At 48.4% G+C, this 18,715-nt stretch overlaps 1 protein-coding gene across 1 annotated transcript in view; it reads left to right on the top strand.

The window, feature by feature from the left end:
* Positions 1 to 2,035: 2,035 nt before the first annotated feature.
* CCDC3 (coiled-coil domain containing 3) overlaps positions 2,036 to 18,715 on the top strand; it is a 40,309-nt gene continuing 23,629 nt past the window's right edge. Inside the window, exons 1-2 of the mRNA XM_082751548.1 lie at positions 2,036 to 2,926; positions 3,815 to 3,989. Of these exons, the coding sequence (XP_082607674.1) occupies positions 2,514 to 2,926; positions 3,815 to 3,989 (588 nt within the window). The 5' untranslated portion in view covers positions 2,036 to 2,513. The remainder of the gene's footprint in view (positions 2,927 to 3,814; positions 3,990 to 18,715) is intronic.

An 18,715-nucleotide genomic window follows, 5' to 3' on the forward strand; every position in this document is an offset into this window, starting at 1 on the left:
TTATGTATACAGAGAAGAAAAAGCACTTGCCTTTCACATGGCCATAAGAATTTGGTTCCTGGGATGAAATAAGCTATGGTTATGAACATCTCATCAGCTTCTTCTGGCTCTGAAGAGGCTGGGAGTAATAACACGCCTGCATGTTGATGCGCACACCAAATGTGGGATCCACTTTGGAGCCATCATGCGTGGAGAGACCACCTCAGAGGGGCTGAACATCTTTTATCACCTCCCTCCTTCTGTACATGACCCCACGGCTTCCCCACATCTCAAAGCACCCTATCTCAAAAGAAACCTATCTACGAGGGTAGTACTGAGGCCTCCTTGTACACTGCTTTGCACAAAATGCCTTGGCGATGGCCACAGCCTTGCTTGGAGTCAACAGCCTCAGTTCTTTGTTCTCCTCCTTAGTTCTTATTTACATGTCTAAAACCTACTGAGCAAGGCTGTGAGACCGCCTTCTCCAGCACAGGTTAGTCCCTTCAGTTTCAAAGCAAAACCAGCTTTTCCTGGTGGTTAACACTAAAATATATTTTACCCAATAGTTACCTGTTTGATCTAATGGAATTTCCTGAGGATATTTTCTCCAGAAGGAAAAAAAAAAAAAAGTTTCAGATTTTCCTTTAAGCTTTTTTTGGAAAGCTATGCAACAATTTGTTGATTTCCAAGAAACAGATTATGGAAATGTTAGAGAAGCTCTATCTGTCACGATGGAGTTTTTCTTAGAAAGAAATCCGCTTCTGCTTTAGCAAGAACCAACTTTGCTGCTCTTGCTTAAAGCAATGATGAAACACATTGTAGGACCACACCACCACGAAACATGAATATTACCTTCATTAAACTCCTCGGGCTATTTTCTGCAAACAGCTGAGTGTGATGAAACTATTCCCCAGGGAGACACTTGTCACAAGTCTTGTCTCCCTGTCCTGGGCTTGGCTCAGCACTCTTTAACTTACGGGTGATGATTTTGCACAACATTTCCAACACCCGTCCCGCACCAGGACCCCCTACGCCAGCATGGACACAGAACAAAAAGGCACCTTCTGCTACCGGGGCTTCTGGTCCTCATACGGGACAGGAGAGACAGATGGATGCAGGCAGACGGACAGATGGAGGAGGAAATTAAAGGAACCAGCCAGGACTCACTGTCAAACTTTTAATAACTGTTGCCATTAGGGACAGATGTAACCGGGACCATGTCGGCACGATCATCATATTCTAAAGTATGTTTTTGAAGCATCCCAAGCCCCTTCTTGGCCCTACTATTGCCAGTGAAATCTAATGTGGGAAAAGGACAAAACCGAGCTAGAAAGAAGCTATTTCAGGCTGCAAGTGGTGCGGGACCCTCGGGGATGCTCGGGAGCAGCTCCGCAGCAGTGCGTGTGCCAGGAGCGGGGTCAGCCTCCCAGCCGCCTGCCAAAAAGCTGGAGAAGCCCCAGGCTGCCTGAGCCAGCCCTAGGAAGAGACAGTGGGAAGCCCAAACCCACGGAGACCTGGCTTTTTATTTTTACCCTTCCCACCAGATGCGTTTTGAAAAACGATCCGCTGGCGAGTTTCTCCTCCAGCCTCAGCTGGAGGGGGAGCAGAGGGTTGGGCTCTTCTCCCCTCTCCCCTCCAGCTTCCCAGGCTCTTTTTCCACCCAGCCAGGAGCTGTGCACAGCCCCCTGCCCCTCCAGCACCTCTCACCTCCCTCCCAGCCCTCTGAGACCCCCCTTCACCTCCCCAAACCTCGGCTACCGCCAGCGCGCACTTTGGGGCCAGGGGTTGCCCCGCAGCAGGTTCCCCTCTCCGGGGCTGGGTTTTAGGGTCGCCCTTTTGGCATCTCTGCCTCTGTCCTCGGCCACCTCGTCCCTCCGCATCCCTCTTTGCCTCTGCATCCCTCCCCTTCTCATCCCTCCCTCTCCAGCTCCCCCTCGGCACCTCTCTCATTTACATCCCTCCCCTTCGCATCCCTGCCCCTCCGCATCTCCGCCCGTTCCCATCCCTCCCCTCCGCATCTCCGCTCCTCTCCCCTCGGCCCCTCCGCACCCTAAACCCTCTTCCCCCCTCTCCCCTTCGCATCTTTACCCTTTCGCTCCCCCCCTTGCCTCTCCCCACCACTTTGGGTCTTTTTTTTTTGGGTGCCACCTTCCCCACCTTCCTCTCCCCTCCCTGCCGCTTCCCCCCCTCCCCAGCCCTTCTCCACCTTCCCCTCCTTCCCTTAGGGTCTTTTCGGGTGCCACCTTCCCCACTCCTCTTCCCCCCCCTCGCTTCCTTCTCCCCCCAGCCCTTCTCCACCTTTCCCCCCCCCAGGATCTTTTTGGGTGCCACCTTTCCCACTTCTCCCCCCCCTTTCCATTTCCTTCCCCCCTAACCCTTTCCCCCCCCAGATTAGGATCCTTTTGCCTTCCACCTTCCCCCCTCCCCCCAAATAACACCCCCTCTTTCCCCTCTTTCCCCACTTTCCCCCCCCACCTCCTCACCCCTCCTTTACCCCCCATACCTGCACTGTGTCCCCCCCCCCCTCCCCAGCGATGCCACCCCCGCTGCCTCCTCTGCTGCTGCTGGGGCTGGCGCTGGGGCTGGGGGGGCGAGCAGGGGCCGGGGGGGGCTGCCAGCTGCCGGCCGAGTGGCGACCCCTGAGCGAGGGCTGCCGAGCCGAGCTGGCGGCGATCATCGTCTACGCCCGGGTGCTGGCTCTCCATCCCGATCCCTACGGGGCTTACAATTACCTCCCCTGGCAAAGGGACCCCCCCGCCTCAGCCGGTGGCCAGCACGGCCCGGGGGGGCTTTTTTATTCGGCCGAAATCGAGCTGCTGTGCGACCAGGCTTGGGGCAGCATGCTGGAGGTGCCCGCTGGCTCCCGGCTCAACCTCACCGGCCTCGGGTACTTCTCCTGCCACTCGCACACCGTCCTGCAGGGCTACTCCTACTTCTTCTTCCTCCGGTGAGTGCCGAGGTTGGGGGGCCTGGGGGGGTCTCGCTGCTGTAGGGGATGCTCCAGGACCAGGACGGTGGAGGGGGGGGGGTCGCAGCATCTCATCCTTCAGCCCCAAAACCGACCCCGACCAGAAGAGCCCAGCGATGCGCTCCTGATGCAGGCTGAGCCGCTGCCCTCGGGTTTTTATTTATTATTATTATTTTTTTTTATGGGCAGGGCTGCTCTCCGGCGCTGGAGCCGGGCCAGCTGCCTGTCCCGCAAAGTTTGGCTCCGGGGTTTGGGAGCGATCCCCAAATAACGCACCCGGAGCCTTTCTCCCGGCTCTCCCCAACCCCGGCCAAATCCCAACTCCGGGCTGCTCGAAAGAAGAAGAAAAATAAACCGGGATGTGGGAACAAGGCTCCACCGTGACCTTTCAATCCAGCAGCATTTGCGAAATATTACTTAGTGGCTTGTTTCGAAATCCTGGGTATATTCTTACACTGGGTGTGTAGCAAAACACATTCTGATGCTGTCCAGTGCTCGCTCGGAGGCAGTGTCTCTAAGCACGTTTTGCACCAGTTATTTATTGACTGCTTGAAGGAGTCCTTAAACCCGGGGATCAAGGGCAAGGCAATGCATATTCAGGAGGAACCCAAGGCCAAAATACAGACGTGCCGTGTAGATTTGGGGGTTTGTTTTTATCACAAAGCAGCAGATATCAGTGCTAGGTCCTTGCTGCTGCTGTCTGGCCAAATGCCCCGGGGTGGAAGTTGGCAGCTGAGAGCCCCGCGTTGGCTAAAAGCCTGTCCGTGCAACTTCTGGTGGCACTTGTTCAGCCAGGAGGGTGACTTCGGCAGGAGAGAAAGCAAAATCCAGCCTCACGGTGGGCTGCCCGCCTGGTTTGTGTTGCAGCATGGATGAGAATTACATCCTCCTGCCGCACGGCGTGAACTTCCAGGAGGCGATTTTCCCGGACACGCAGGAGAACCGCAGGATGTTTGCCAGCCTTTTCCAGTTCTCCAACTGCTCGCAGGCGCAGCATGCCCTGAGCTTCTCCAGTGACTGGGAGATTCAAGAGGACAACCGGGTAAGGGATTTACTTCTTCAGTTTTCTAAGTGGGCACAGGCTTTCTCATATCATTTGTAAACGTATGTGTGTATATGTACTTGCTTTGGGCAACCTGGTCTGGTGAGAAGTGTCCCTGCCCATGGCAGGGGGTTGGGACTGGGTGATCATCAAGGTCTCTTCCAACCCAAGCCATTCTGTGACCTGATAATTCTTATTCTAGCCCATTAGCAGGATCACTGGTAAAATTACACACCGCTGAGGAGATGTTCTGGTTTCTGTGTCAGCTCTTAAACTTCCCGTGGACCTGAGCAAAGCTTGGTATCAACCTGTCCATGAGCAACAGGTTGGGAACCAGCCCTGCCTGTTCTCCTGTCCTACCTTGACCAGGTTTTGCTGTTTGCAGCCCCCATACTTTAACTTCAAGTGGAAACGTTTGGGAATAGAGCTTGGGTTTTTTGCTCCTGTGCTCATCTCAGGTAGCAAGAGCTGTGCCCTTGTCTGGGCCGTGGCAGACTTTGGGAATTATTCTTGCCTGACTCCACACAGCAGCATAAAGATCTGCTTCTGGACTAAGTGCCCAAAGCTCCCTTCGTAGCTGCTGGAGTAACACAAAAGCCTCTTGAGGGCATGGTTTAACTGAGCCGTGCCAGCACCTGCCTCAGAGCAGGCTGAATGAAGTGCCTCTTTCTCCTCCCAAGGGAGAACACCACAAGTAATTCACCCTCTAGGCACTCCTCCCTTAAGTACATTTTTAGCATAGGAAGTCCACTAGTGCCCATTGCCAGTGGTTTCTGAGCTTTATGGGGCTGCAGTGTTTGTAAGAAAGGCAGCCTTTTACTAAACACTTCCTTGGCAGCAGGGAGCAGCCTGCAGTTACGGGTGTGCATGTTCTGGATGTGCATCCACGCTTCCAAAAGTGGAACTTGGAGACCTCTATGTGTTAGTGCCAGACTTTGTTTTATGCAGCTGGGGGGTTTCCACTGGTAGCTGAGAACATTTTAAGCACCTCTTTAGGTCAGGATGGATGGGACATGCGTCATCACTCGTGTTTCCTGTGGATCCCTGCAAGGCACAATATTTACGTGCGGCAGCAGAAGCTCTGGTGGCTCGTTTGGGAGGGAGCTGAGCAGCAAACCCAGCCTTTTCCCCCACGAGCTGCCCGGCCACCCATGTGCAAAGTTTGAGCTGTTGTTTTTCCACCTGGCCAGCAGCACAATGGGCATGACCCCAGTCTGTGGGATGCCCTGCGAGCACCAGTTTTCCCATCATTGATATTTTTGGGAAAAAAGGGGGAATGGTGATGCTCAAGTATACATTTTAAGCTAAATGTAGGGGAACCTGTGGGTTGGTGCTTATTCATGCCAACAGTACATCTCACCTGTTACCTGGAAGGGAAACTACAAGGCAGAATCCCCCAGGGCAGGCTGGAGCAACCCAGAGAGCACGAACCAAAAGTGCCTTTCAGCTGCTGTGCTACATGACCCTGCACAGCTGTGAGCAGATTAAGGGGGAATTACAGCTGGGGCTGGGGGCTTTAAATACTTTGGCACACACCCGTCAAGGGAATAAATTCAGCCCTACTGCTGGCTGCTTTGTCTCCCCACTGCTTCCTTCAGCAATGAAAAGTAAATGCTTCCTCTGCACCAGTTAAAAATAGTTCAGGCTGACTGTGCTCCCATTCAGCCCGAGCATCTGTGCTCCCATTTTGGGAGATGGATAAGAATTGCATTAGGAATTTGCTTGCCCTTCTTGTGAGTGCTCCCCACATCTTCCCAATGCAGGAACCTGCATCCAGCGTGCAGCTCTGGTTAGGGTTTTGCTCCTCATTTTGCTATGTCACATCTAATGGTGACTTTCCTGCATCTGCTTGCTTCAGCTGTTTGCATCCCACCATGGTGCGAACAGTTTCCATCTCCAAATGTGCTCTGTGAACATGATTTGGAGAATTATTTATTGGAGCTTTTTGAAAAATGGGCTTTTAGGGGACTTTGGGAAACCAAAGGGGCTCTGTGATGGTGTCAAGTGGTGCAGATCTTACACAGATGATGAAGCACATTCAGTAGTGAGCTGGCAGGGGTCTTGCTAGCTGTCTTTTGACATAGATGTCTGGTAAAAATAATTCATGAATGTTTTGTGAAGACAGAAGGAAGAGATGGAGATGCTGAGATCCTCAGACCAGAAGGTGAAGGTCTGGTTTAGGAGCTAGTAGCTAAGGTCCTGCCTTTGAGTCCTGGGACATCTTCAAAAGCAATCTGTCAAAAAGCAGCCTGGCCCTAGCAGGTTTGGAAGTGATGAAATCTGCTTCCAGCTGGATCCTGTACTCCAAAAGACTTTTATTTTTATTTTTTTTTTTTTTTTCCTGTGCTCCTTGCATGCAGCCAGCCTCACTGCGGCTGTCCCATGGGGTGAAATGAGGGGAACACCGATGGCTCCTCTCCTCCTTCCGGCTGCTGTGCCTGAAGCTTGGGGAAGATGATGGAAAAGAGAGCAAATAGATGTGTGGGAAACCCTTGGTGCACTGACACAGTAAAGAGATGCAGAGCACGGGAAGACCTTTTAATTTTCAGAAAGCCCCTGGGCACGTGGGAAAAGCAGGCCAGAGCCCAGGCGCGTCTTGTTGGGGATAACACATTCCTCCTCCCGGGCTGCTACTGCTGCTGGAAGCTGATTCCAGCTGCGTTTTTAAGCCCCTTGCAATCTGGGCTGAGGGCCAGAAGCTGCTTTCCACGGCTTTCCAATAACCCCACAGTCTCGTAAATTCACTCAGGTGCCTGTTCTGGCCACTCTGGAGAGCAACAGTAGCTCAAGCTGTCCTTTCTTTAGGCACTTGCGTGTTGGCTTCCAGGTTTGTAATTAACAGGGCCCTGCTCTGACTTTTCTCACAGCCCCTTAGTGATGTTTGCAGACCTCCTGCTTCACTTAGGTTTGCTGCTAGGTTGCTGCCAAAGCCCCAAGTTCCCATCACAGCTCTGGGCTTGGGGCTGTAACAAGTCACTGCCACTTCTCTCCCTTCTGTTTAAAGCTGAAGAGCTGATGTTGGTGGAGATAACGGCATAGGAACTCCCCTTTTTCCCCTTGGAGTTATGGTTTCGGTCAGTTTTTCCCACCGTCCCTCCCCTTGGAGAGCTGCAATATTTGCCTATAAAAGGAATTCTGCAGTCGCAGCAGTTTCCTTTAATAAGGTGCTTTTATTAAAGAAAGGACCAATTAAGGAGTAATAAAAACCTGATTAAAATTCTTAAAAGCTCCCTGTTTGTACCCAAGCCTCACATCGGTGCCCTGAGGGAGGACCTGCAGATACATCAAAGAGTTTGCAAGGTTTGGCAGCCTCCTCAATGGCCATGCCAGGCTGCCCTGTGCTGGCCAAGGCACAACCTCCATCTCCCTTCAGGCTCTGAAAAGTGCCCAGGGGCCTTTTTCCTTTACTCCTGACTTGGCCTGTTGCAGGGTTGTGCAGTCTCTTGAATGAGACCTTGCTGCTTTGTCTGCACAGGAGGGATTACACCGCAGTGACTTGAGGTTTGGCTTATGGAGCTGTCAAACGCCCTTGTGTATGTGTCAAACTATTTGTTATTCAAAGGAATTTCATCTCCTGGTTTTGTCAACAAGCTGGTAGGGAGGCACAGTCTGTTGGTCTCCATTTAAGATCGTATGGAGCTCGCTGGGCAAAGCTGCAGAGATGCTCACAGCCTGAGGCCATGCAGTGCTTTTTTGCAGGGCACCAAGAGCTGCAAGATGACCCCATGTCCATCACAAGGGAATTAACAGCAGGATGTCAAACTGACCATGAGCTACTGAGAGCACTGGCACTGGTGATAAAGCCCATGAAAGCTGAGGAGCCCCATAACTTCCATGAGGAGCCCAGTAACTTCCATTAAACTTGCTGAGGTTGCAGGGGAAGATTTTATCTTTTATTAAGTCTCTCCATGTGTTGCCTCTCCCCCTCTCAAGCATCAGATCCAAGGTCATGCTGCTACTTCAGTTGAATTACCCCATTCTCACATTCTGGGAGACCTTCAGAGATTTGTCTGGGTAATAATAAGGCTTTTAGGAGAATAGTCAGCGACCCTAATAAAAAGCAAGGTAATTAGCTCGTTAGCAGGCAGTCTACAAATATCTGCATAGCATCTTCGGGTCTTCCTCTCCGGTGGCATTTTGGCTGCTGTAACAAGCACCCGATGACCTGATTACAACACCTGCAAGGCTTTGGAGCAGCTAAAAAGAGAACCAGATAAGAAAAGCGATATAATTGCATAATTGGCCTTCCCATTATTATGCAAAGCGAAAACTAAATTAAATGGCATTCTTCCCCTGCGGAAGCAGAGGAAATAGTTTCAGAGCTATCTGTATTTTAGCAAAGACCATGTGCACACACTGGGAGCCACTGGGTCGGATCACTCCCTGACCCCATCCCTGGGCAGCAGTGAATTTGCAGCCTGTTTCTTGCCTTAATGATCTCAGCTGGGCGGATGGTCATGGCTTACATTCAGAGACACTTCATAAGACCATGAGGGCATGGAAAAACAGCAGCTTCCACAAAAGCTCTTTGGGCTACCGGAGGAGGATTTACATAATATTTGCCATCGGGACCTGTCTTGATCCCTTTCTGGCATGGGGCTGCTGCTACCCCCAGAGAGAGGAAAAGAAGAGGAAAAGCTGGGGAAGTCTCCATAATTTTTCTGATTTCTCTGATTTTGAGTCTGAGCCGTAATTAAATGATATCATGGCTAGAAATTGTGGACAGGTGCCTGCTGGAGAGCTACTCTCTGCCAGAGTTGGGTGCAGGGACCAGGGCTCTTCCTGCTGTGGCTGAGATGAACATAGGGAGTGCTAAAGGTGACCCCTCTACAGGAATCGTGCAAAGCATGGGCACTAGAAAAACTAGCTGATAACTAACAGTTTTCACTTGCAGTTACCCTGAAGCATCCAGGGAAAGGGCAGGTCATGGGCAGCCTCTTGTCGTGCCCTTGAGCATGGTGTGCAGCATACTGAACCTGGACAGCTACTGAAGCCTGGCTTGCTTGAGGCAGTTTTCTTTAACTCCCACTTACTGGTCTTCTGTGTTTGCTTGTGGCATGAGCTGCACAAGGGATCCTCCCTTCCCTGGCCCTAAGGACTGGGAAACAGAAAGCATTCTCACTTTAAAACACTCCAACGTGGCAAAGGCAGGGCAAAATGACCTCAAAGTTAATAAAAATAGGGTCCAATAAATAGAGGTTTGATTTTTTTTTTTTTCTTTCTCCATCAGCCTAATAGCATGATAGAAAATGCACATCGCTTCTGGGTTATTTTATTAATGATTTACAGTGTCTTTGTTTTCCTCCCAGTAACCCACCCCGAGTGTACCCCATTCCTACAATCTGTGTTTGATTTGAATATTTGTGAGCAGTATTAGATGAGATGGAGAACTGCTGACAAGTGTATGGGATGAAGGGAGACCACGAGACAGTTGATATATTTGTGTAACATCCCCGAGAGCCTTTCAGCATGGAAATGGCATTGACTCATTTCCAAAACTTCCCACCCATCCTGTGGTAGAGGATTTTTAGGGGTGTGATTGGCAGCTTCCTATCAGTTTTCTGTCTTCTCACAACCACACAGGCTGAGAAAATAGAGGATAAAAGATCACGGAGGAGTACGAAATGGTCTTATCCATGGGATGTTTCCATTGCATATGGTCCATATGGTCTTTATATGTGTATATATATATATATATACAAGTATATATATTTATAGCAGCTAGAAAGTGTTCTGAATGCTTCCGAGGAGGGAAATGGGGAAATGTCTCTATTATTAGGTTGCCTTATAGAGGCACCTTATTTCTTTGTCAGGAGGCAGCTTGGCTGCTTGCCGTCATACAACACAAGAGGGTTGACCTTATGTAGCGTGTAAAAGCTTTGAATTTGATATCAGTTGTAACCAATCTGGGGCTGAAAAGGGAGCTTTTCCCCACCCTTGAACTCTTTCTGTGACCGACTGGGAGCTGCTGAGGGGAGGCCCCGACTTTGCACCAACATGGGTTCAGGACAAGGCGAGGAGAGTCCCACATCGGTGTCCCAGCTCCTGGCGGAGGAGTCTGGACCAACTTGCTCCTATCAGCAGGTGCGGGTTACTCCAGAGCACAGCTCTCTCTGACCTACATGTATGCACCTCAAAGTGTGTGATACCCAGACAAATATCTTGTTTCCAACCTGTGGGGCAAGGAGACGCCTGGGCAGCCATGGATATGTGCGTGCATGTGCCTCCAAAGGCAATTCTTCCAGGAGCTGGTGATGAGCAGACACCCACATGGCTCCAGGCTGCTTTTAATTATCTAGAGCCACGCTTTCAAGAAATTCTGTCTGCCAAATGCATGAAATCACTCTGGATTTCATGGCATGAGGCTATCTGCTGCTGTACGTGAGCAGGCCTCGAGCCCTGAGCGCAGTGTGACATTTTGGGTCTCAGCCTGGTCCTTCTCCTTCAGGGTGGGAGACTGCTGGTGGCCGTGGAGGTGGCTGTAGGTGGTGGGGCTGAGCTCTGCACACCAAGGGACACAAACACGGGGTCAGAGGGACCCCAGTGTCCCTCCTGCCTTCTGCAGCCAAGGTTGTGGGGAGCCTTGCCCCCACAGTGCTGTACCCCTGGGGCTCCCAGCCCAGAGGTGGTTGAAGGCCCTGTGGTGGTGGTGCTGACCACGAATCCTTCCACAGTGTTTGCTCCACTGGACAAAGACATTTTTAAATTTATTTTATTTCAAGCCCTTGACCAAGTGGTCTCTCAGCCAAGGGTAGACACAATGTGTTTCCCATGGTGTAAGAAAGATGCAGCAGCCTGGATGGGGCCAGCTCCATTGCATGTGGCACAGGCAGGATGTCACTGCTGCGGTCTCAGGGCATCCAGGAGAGGCAGGACATTTGTTGAGCTGGTCACATTCCCTCTGCACTACCAAAAAGTTTGGGAGAGGCTGGGCTGAGAGATACCTCCTTCTGGGGAGGGCAGTGGGAAATTTGAAACTACCCCATAAGCACCCACATGTAATGGTGGGGAAGAAGCAGTTTGTTCAGGAGGCCTTCAGCACTGCTTGGCATTTGTAGGTGAGGCAGAAACTTTGTGCAAAGGTACTATTTGCTTTACTGTAGCCTTGCTGAATACGTTATTAAAATTTGCATAATGAAACACATCTGCTGCAAATGCTTTGCTCACCTGGAAGAAGAAAGAAGAGGAGAGGAGGGGAGGAAAGGGGAAGAGATATTAGAAGAAACACACTTTATTTTTCTACGAATCCCAGCTGTATTTGGAGCCACTTTTACAATGACACAAGAAGCAATCCCCACCCAAATTGCTGCCCTGTCTGGAGGGAACCCTTTTTACTTCCCACCTTGCATGCAACAGCAGCACTGTAGTGAGACATGGAAATCTCCCCCCATAATCTCTGGAGATGACACTGGCATGACATAAGCAGTGACAAGAAGATATGAGGAGACCAAGGCTGACTTTGGACCTTTCTCTCCTTCCCCATGTGTGAACATTTGAGTAATTCCTCTGCTTTTTGGTCCTCCTGCTCACAGCCCCTTCAGCAGGGGAAGGGGAACGTCTGTACCCCACTGCAGATGGACTGGGAAGGCTGAAAGCACTGGTGGGTGAGGGGAGGCAGCTGGTGGGGCCTTGGGCAGTTACTGGAGGTGGGACCTGAAGAGACGTGGGGTAACACGTGCTTGAAAGTGCTTCTGTCCATGTCCAAATCACCTTCCTCAACACAGGTTCCTGTAGGCAAGGTGATGCCCGGGATATCCCTGGCTGCCAAGGAGGAGGGTTGAAGCCTGTGTTCCTGTAGGGTGGGTGTATTATCCTGTGAACCCAAAGCAAAACAGAATCTATGACCCAAAGAAGCAGATCATTTTTTATTATTTTTTTCTTTCTTTCTTATTTGTTTTTGTCCTCTTTGAGCCAGTTGTACTTATAATTCATTCTTGTCCCATGATTTTTCAACCACAGAGAGTGACAGCACCAAGTTAGCCTGAGAATAGTCAGCCCAATTATGGGAGCCACCAAGACCCTCTGTAAATCTGTGAGTCTGTAGACACATTAAATGTTCTTGTGTATGCCATGCTTTGTGTAGTTCAGTAGTTGGGAAGGATGATTCATGGGGTCCAGGATCAGCAGTTCTGGGCCAGGGTCTGTCCATGGTGCACACAGTGGTCTGGCTGTGGGCAAGGCTGGACTTTAGTTAGCTGCTGGACACAGTCAAACGTGAACGCAGGCAGAAGTCTTTTCTTTCCTCTTCTGTCTCTCCTGATGCACCTGTGAGATGGAGAAAATGTTTACTAAAATCAACAACTGCGAAAATCCAGCTGGCAGCTGGCAGATGGGACACCTGTGATACTGCCTGTAACCGGATCAGCCATTGTGCCTTGAAGGGAGATGAAGTCTTTCAAATGGGGACATATTTTCTCCCAGCTCATGCATTTTGATGTTTATTTTCATGAAGGGCAAGCCAAGTTGGCTCTGAGGCAACGGTAGCTCGAGTCCCTAATGGAAGCTGCAGACGGAGCTTTCTAAAGCCTGTCCTGCCTCTACCAGCCAAGTGCCTTTCCAAATTCCCCAGAAGCATCCTTGCCCCGTGGCGCTCGGGCAGGAGCAGCCACGTGGTTGCAGGTTTGGCTTTGATGTCAGCCTGGAAACACATAGCTAATGCAAAGTGACAAAGCAGAACGGCTGTTTTGGGGGGGACTGGGAGGGTTTTGGTGTGGCCGATTGCAGCTAGTAACTGCCCAAATTGTTGCAGGTGCCTCTGGCAGCTGGCACAGGGGATGCCTCCTTTTGCTGCCCCAATTAAAGAGTTATTTTTTGGAAGGATACTATTACAACTTCAGTCCAGTTATCTGTAAAATGAATGCCAGTAGGAAAAAAACACATTCAAGGAGAAGCAAGTTTCCATGACATTGTGTAATGTGAAAGGGAAATAATACAGCTAGAAAGCCACGTCTGAATTTCTGCCCAAGAAACTTAAAAGCAAGAAAGCAAAAAAATATATTTCCTGAGATCTGAAAGCCTTTAATGGACTTGTTCTGCAGTATTTCTGTGTTTCCTGCAGAAATCAATGGGGTGTTTCAAGATGAGAAAAGATGTAAGACAAAGATGTAAGCTAGTATGTAAATAATTTCATCCTCAAATAGACTCATCTTCATTTCCTGTGGAAGTGTGGAGGGAGAACCATTCCCATTCTGTGGATTTGTAAAATCAAGGCAGGTATGATAGGCTGTGTATCCTAGTCCAGTGGAGTCAATTCTCTTTGACACAGGATTTATCCCCAGTAAGATTAGAAACAGCAGTCTGAATATTTTTCTATCTTTTAACTTATTCGTCTAATTCTTACTCAAACCAAAGCACGTGGCTGGAACGAAGCCTGACTTCTTCAGGTGGATGGTGACACATCCTTTTCATTGCCTCAAAACGCAATGAGTTTGTCACCTCCATTCATCTTCAATGTAAGTCTGTTTTGGAGCATGTTCACTTGTTTGGCTTGCTTTTGGTCTTTCCAGAGCCTTTGCACAGGGTCTGAACACAATTATGTTCTCCTGGATGTTTTTGATTATATTTTTTTTTTTATTGTGGAAAAAATTCAGCTAGTTGCACAACTGGATGGTAGCTGGGGAGAGAAAGCAAGAAAAGTCAGAGTGGAGGAACAGCTTGTACTGATGCTGGCCAAGGATACGAATAGAAATTCAAATGCTGTAAGTCCCCATTTCCATTGCATGAGGAAAACATCCTGTTTCAGTTTCTGAAGCATGAACATAACAGCCACATCCACTGAAAATCTGTTTTGTTGTGCAGCAGGAAAGCTCTTTTCCACCTAAAAGCATCATTTTGGGGTGTGGAGGTGGAGACATGATGAGGAGGGGACTTAGTGATAGCACCTGTGGGAGAGCTCTGCTGGACACCAGTCCATGCTCTGAGGTCTCAGAAGGGTGGATGAGAGGTGCTGAGAGTTTATTCCTGGTCAACAAATGACACCTTAATGTGGGAATCTCCGTGTACATGGTTTATCTGTGGGAAGGAAGCAAGCAACTTATTTTTGGTGTGCATTTACCTTTGCTGGAGAGGTAGCTCTAAGCAGAGACAAAGAAAAAATAACAGGTGTAAATGAGAGAAAATATTGAAAAAAAATAAAGAAAGTGAGGACATAATCCACTGAAATGTATAACCAACTGATGTGGTGAGATCTCCATCATTTATGAGGTTTGGTTCAAGCTGGGAGTGGGGCAGTTGCTTGGAAGAAGAGTCTCTCCTTTTGCTGCTTGTGTCTGCAGGAAGATTTATTGCATGGGGCATGGCTCTGGGAGGGACTATATAAGGTTTCAGTGTGCTCTGTCCCTGTCCACTTCCCATTCCCACTGGGGTGACAGCAGAGTCTTGTCCCCTTGGAAGAACAGCCCCAGGAGGTAGCAGCACCCACAGCCCCCCTCCATCTACCAGATTCTCAAAGACAATCTGGAGGCAAAATTTTAGCAATCACTTGCAAATTCCCCGAGCCCTGCAGACAGCTAGAGCTGGACATGATAGCAGATGTTCAGAAAAGTCTGTGGATTGGAAACAGTTTTAAGAATACCCATGGAAGGGATGTTGCTGCCATCAGTGATTGTGGTTCTGCCTTTCATGTGGTTTAGGCTCAGGCACTGGCTGGCAGCACGTTTTGTCTGAGTTCAGGGAACACTTCATGATTTGTCCTTTAAAATCTTAATCGAGCCTGTGTTTCCTTAAGTCTCTGTTTCAAAGGACAGGGAACAAATGTGATTCTTGGGTCTTTTCCCCAAAGAACGCAGAACTTAGATTAAATGTATCCAGGAAATAGTAATTTATGCTCAAATCTTTCCTGCTGCCATAAAAACGGCTCAAAAGCACATCTAGTGACAAAACCCTCTTAAATCTGACCCATGTCTAGAAGCAGCTAAAATACTGCTGTGAAATGTCCCGGTGCTTCCAAGTTAGTGGAGCTCAGGAGCTGCTGGAGTGCATTCCGCTTCTTATGGATGGTCGTTGCTGCCTTACAGATGTTAAAGATGTGCTGTGGCTCCTTCCATCACAGCAGCAGCACCTGGGGCTAAACACACATCAGGGCTAAAAACAAAATCCCAAACAAGAGGCATCCCCGAGGGATTTGTCTCCCTGTTCCGTGTCTGGACTTCAGGATCAGCCTTGGGTTTGGTTTCTGCTCATTGTCAGAAACAACTGAAATGGGAGATGCCTCCCGTGGTCACTGCTAACAAAGTGGTGTTTATCATGCTCTGATAATTACATTTGCTGTGGTATTTACAGCATTTCCTATGTTTTCAAATGCAGAGATCTCAAGCTTGCCCAGGGCTAACTGTGTACTCTGACCTGCTCCTAAACCCACGTGTAGCTTTAAACATTAACAGACCATTGGTTGTGTCCAGGGTTGGTCCTAAACCCATGCTAGGGATGTGCATATTGCAGCACTGATCTCAGTATTCATCAGTAACAGTATCTTGTCCCTTCCCTACAGATACTGGATACTTTTCTTTTTCTTTTTTTCTTTTTTTTCCTTTTTTTCTTTTTTTTTTTTCTTTTTTATTTGTTTTCCTTTTTTCCTTTTCCTTTTCCTTTTCCTTTTCCTTTTCCTTCCCCTTCCCCTTCCCCTTCCCCTTCCCCTTCCCCTTCCCCTTCCCCTTCCCCTTCCCCTTTCCCTTTCCCTTTCCCTTTCCCTTTCCCTTTCCCTTTCCCTTTCCCTTTCCCTTTCCCTTTCCCTTTCCCTTTCCCTTTCCCTTTCCCTTTCCCTTTCCCTTTCCCTTTCCCTTCCCTTTCCCTTTCCCTTCTTTCCTTCTTCCTTTTTCCTTTCCCATTTCTTTTTATTTTTCTTTTCTTTTCTTTCCTTTTTTTTTTTTTCCATCCTGGAAAGAGGTAGGCAGTCCTTGAAGGCAGCAGCATAAGCAACCAAAGTGGGGAAGGGAAGGAGACAAGCTCCCTATCTAGCTAAAAGAGAACTCAGAGCAGTTTTGGACCCCAAGAGCGGAACAGAGGTTATTGCAGACTTGTCTTGTGCTTTCATGGAGAGTTTCATCTCTGCCTACTCTAGTAGGTCACCAGCACCAAGAAGATGTTCAGATGTGGTATTCTGCTATTTAACATCTTAGAAACGTGGTTCCAGTTAGTGTAACATGCCTTTTTCTTAAGTAAGGGAAACCACTAAAAGAACAAAAGCTTTTATTTTTTTTTTCCCTTTTTCTTTTTTTCCACCCTCAAGCCCAGAAGGTTGAGATGAGGCCAGCTGGATGTCTCTGGCATTTCCACCCCTGAGTGGCAAGACTGAGACACCTACCTTTATGGGAGCAATTCTGTCACCTGAAGCAGGTGCCTGTGGTCATTTGAGGTGTCCTGGGAGATCTCAGGGAGCAAGCACTAGACCAGGAACAGCAGGAAATTTTATGCTCACCTGAACATCCCCTTCTGCACTGGCAGCTTGGAGACCACATGGATATTTCAGGTGGAACTGGGTGTCGCAAGGTGGGCAGCTAAATCCCATTCCTAGGCAGTACAGATCAAAGAGGACACAGAGCAATTTAGCTGCCCAAATAGAGGTGTCTGTTTTAGGACAAGCTGAGCAGACATTTGTGGTCCTCTGATGATGTGTTTGGCTCACGAAGTAGTCCAAGAAGGAACTAGACACCTTGTTTGGGCTCTAGATCTCCACTACTGTGAAAACCCAAGATACTGCTCTTCTCTATAAACAGCTACCTTTATCTAAACTGGAGTGTCTTAGTGTCTGAGCTGAAATATCTCCCCTGATTTATTTAGCCTTTTAAATAAAAAACAATATTAAAGTGACAGGTTGACGAAGGTAGCATCTTGTGTCAAGAAAGACGTGGCAGGGACCTGTATGAGTCCGAAGTGAAAAGGCTCCACTGAAAACCATTATAGGAAAGGCTTGGTTGCTCTCTCTTAGAGATAAAAGCTATTTCTGATGCTGAGCTCCAGATCTGCGGTGCCAGAACCACCAGACCCCCCTCTATAGTTAGGGAAGTGGCCTCTGTCATATCTCAGTGTGGTGACAAAGTAGAGGTTTGAGTGCTTCCAAAGCCAAGGTCTTGAACATTTATCAAGGCCTAATGATTTCTGCAGGGCTAAGGGGATCGGTCCAAACATCAGGACTGGTCCTTCTCCAGGTTGTGCTTGCGGTGTCAGCATTTGGTGTTCCTGTCTTCTTGTCTAGAGCGGCTCAGTGACTTGGAAATCCATACCCAGCATAATATGTGAGTTGGCAGGGAGTGGTGTGGTCCTGCAGCGTTTATGCCACACAGCACCCTAACCACGACTATGGCTCTGTCTCACCATGTGCTTTTCCAGCATAAAATGGTCCTGGGCTTAGCTTCAGTGTGCCCTGGAAAAGACCAGATCTTGAAGGAAGCACCACAGCCTGCACAGAGTCCTCCTTTTGTGTGTGATGCTGTGTGGAGCAGGTGGCTTAAATTTGCCTAGAGCTTATGATGCATTTTGGAGCCTTTATCTTCTAGCTTATAAAGCCTTTTGGATAAGAATTACCGAATGCTTGTAAGACGTTGAGTTTTATTTTGTGGATTTGAATCCAATTTTCTAAATTGCTTTAAAGCAATTCCGTGTGTTTTGAAATTCCGAAACCCCCGTCCCTGCTTTTTTTAAATGCTTGCAGTCAATTACAGGCTGATTTAGGAAATGGAGCAAAAGGTGTAAAGGGCTTTATTTACAAAAAGAAAAAAAAAATCAAAATGGTGTTAGGAGAAGAAAAAAAAAGGGTGCATATATTATCAATACTTTATCATAAGGGAACAATACCTTTGACCATAGAAAGTCTTAGACTCCAGAACCTGAAGAAACACTCAGAATAAGCTTTCTAATCCAGGCAACACTGTTGGAACCATCATGTAAGACGACCTTTCACATGGGGCTCTCTGAATTATTTCAACAGTGATTTTAGGGCTCTTTCTATTTGATCTCCAAGCATATATTGTAGAAGGGGCTTTGATCATACATTTTGCATGTATTTTTTGTTTCCCTGGGCATCTTTCTTGAGTGCTTTGTCCACCAAAGGTCAGCTTTTATCAGTACCCCTCCCTGGCACACTGTCAGAAATTCCCAGGAGATCAGGTGAATATTTAACCACCCTTATCATGGGCAGATTGGCACGGCTAAGTGAAGTGTCTTCCCCCAGGGGATGTCAGGGAAACTCAATGAATAGCTTAAAGGCTGAGATAACCAGGGCTGGGAAATTGATGGAGATTCATCAACTGAAAAGCTGGCACCCCACCCCTAGTGCTGAAGTTTTTGCTTCTCTTTTGTTTGAAATGAAATCATCTATTTGTGTGGCTATGACAAGGGAATGGTGATATGCTTCACTAATTTCAAAAATAAAATATTGCCGGTTGCAGCCTTAAGAAAAAAAAGAAAAGTATTAATAAGAGCAGGGCAGTTTGGAGCTGTGGATGAACCAAGGGATTTTTGGTAACAATTTCATCATGTCCACTTCTCTTTCATATGACTCATTGCCAGGAGACCCAACTGGGACCTTTGGAGATGGAAGGCTGTGTCTGGGACCTTGTTTATCACTGTTTGGATTTGCTGGGATAACGTGTTCAGGCACAGTTGCAATCAGCAAACTGTAAACAGCAAATCGCAAAAATCAGTCACTCATATTCCCTAGCACCACACACACAAATGTTTACGGGTGAAAATACAACAGAAAATAAGAGTATGAAACTTTTTTTTTTTTC

Source organism: Aythya marila (genome assembly GCF_965140915.1).
Source record: "Aythya marila genome assembly, chromosome: 1".
NCBI classification, from domain to species: Eukaryota; Metazoa; Chordata; class Aves; order Anseriformes; family Anatidae; genus Aythya; species Aythya marila.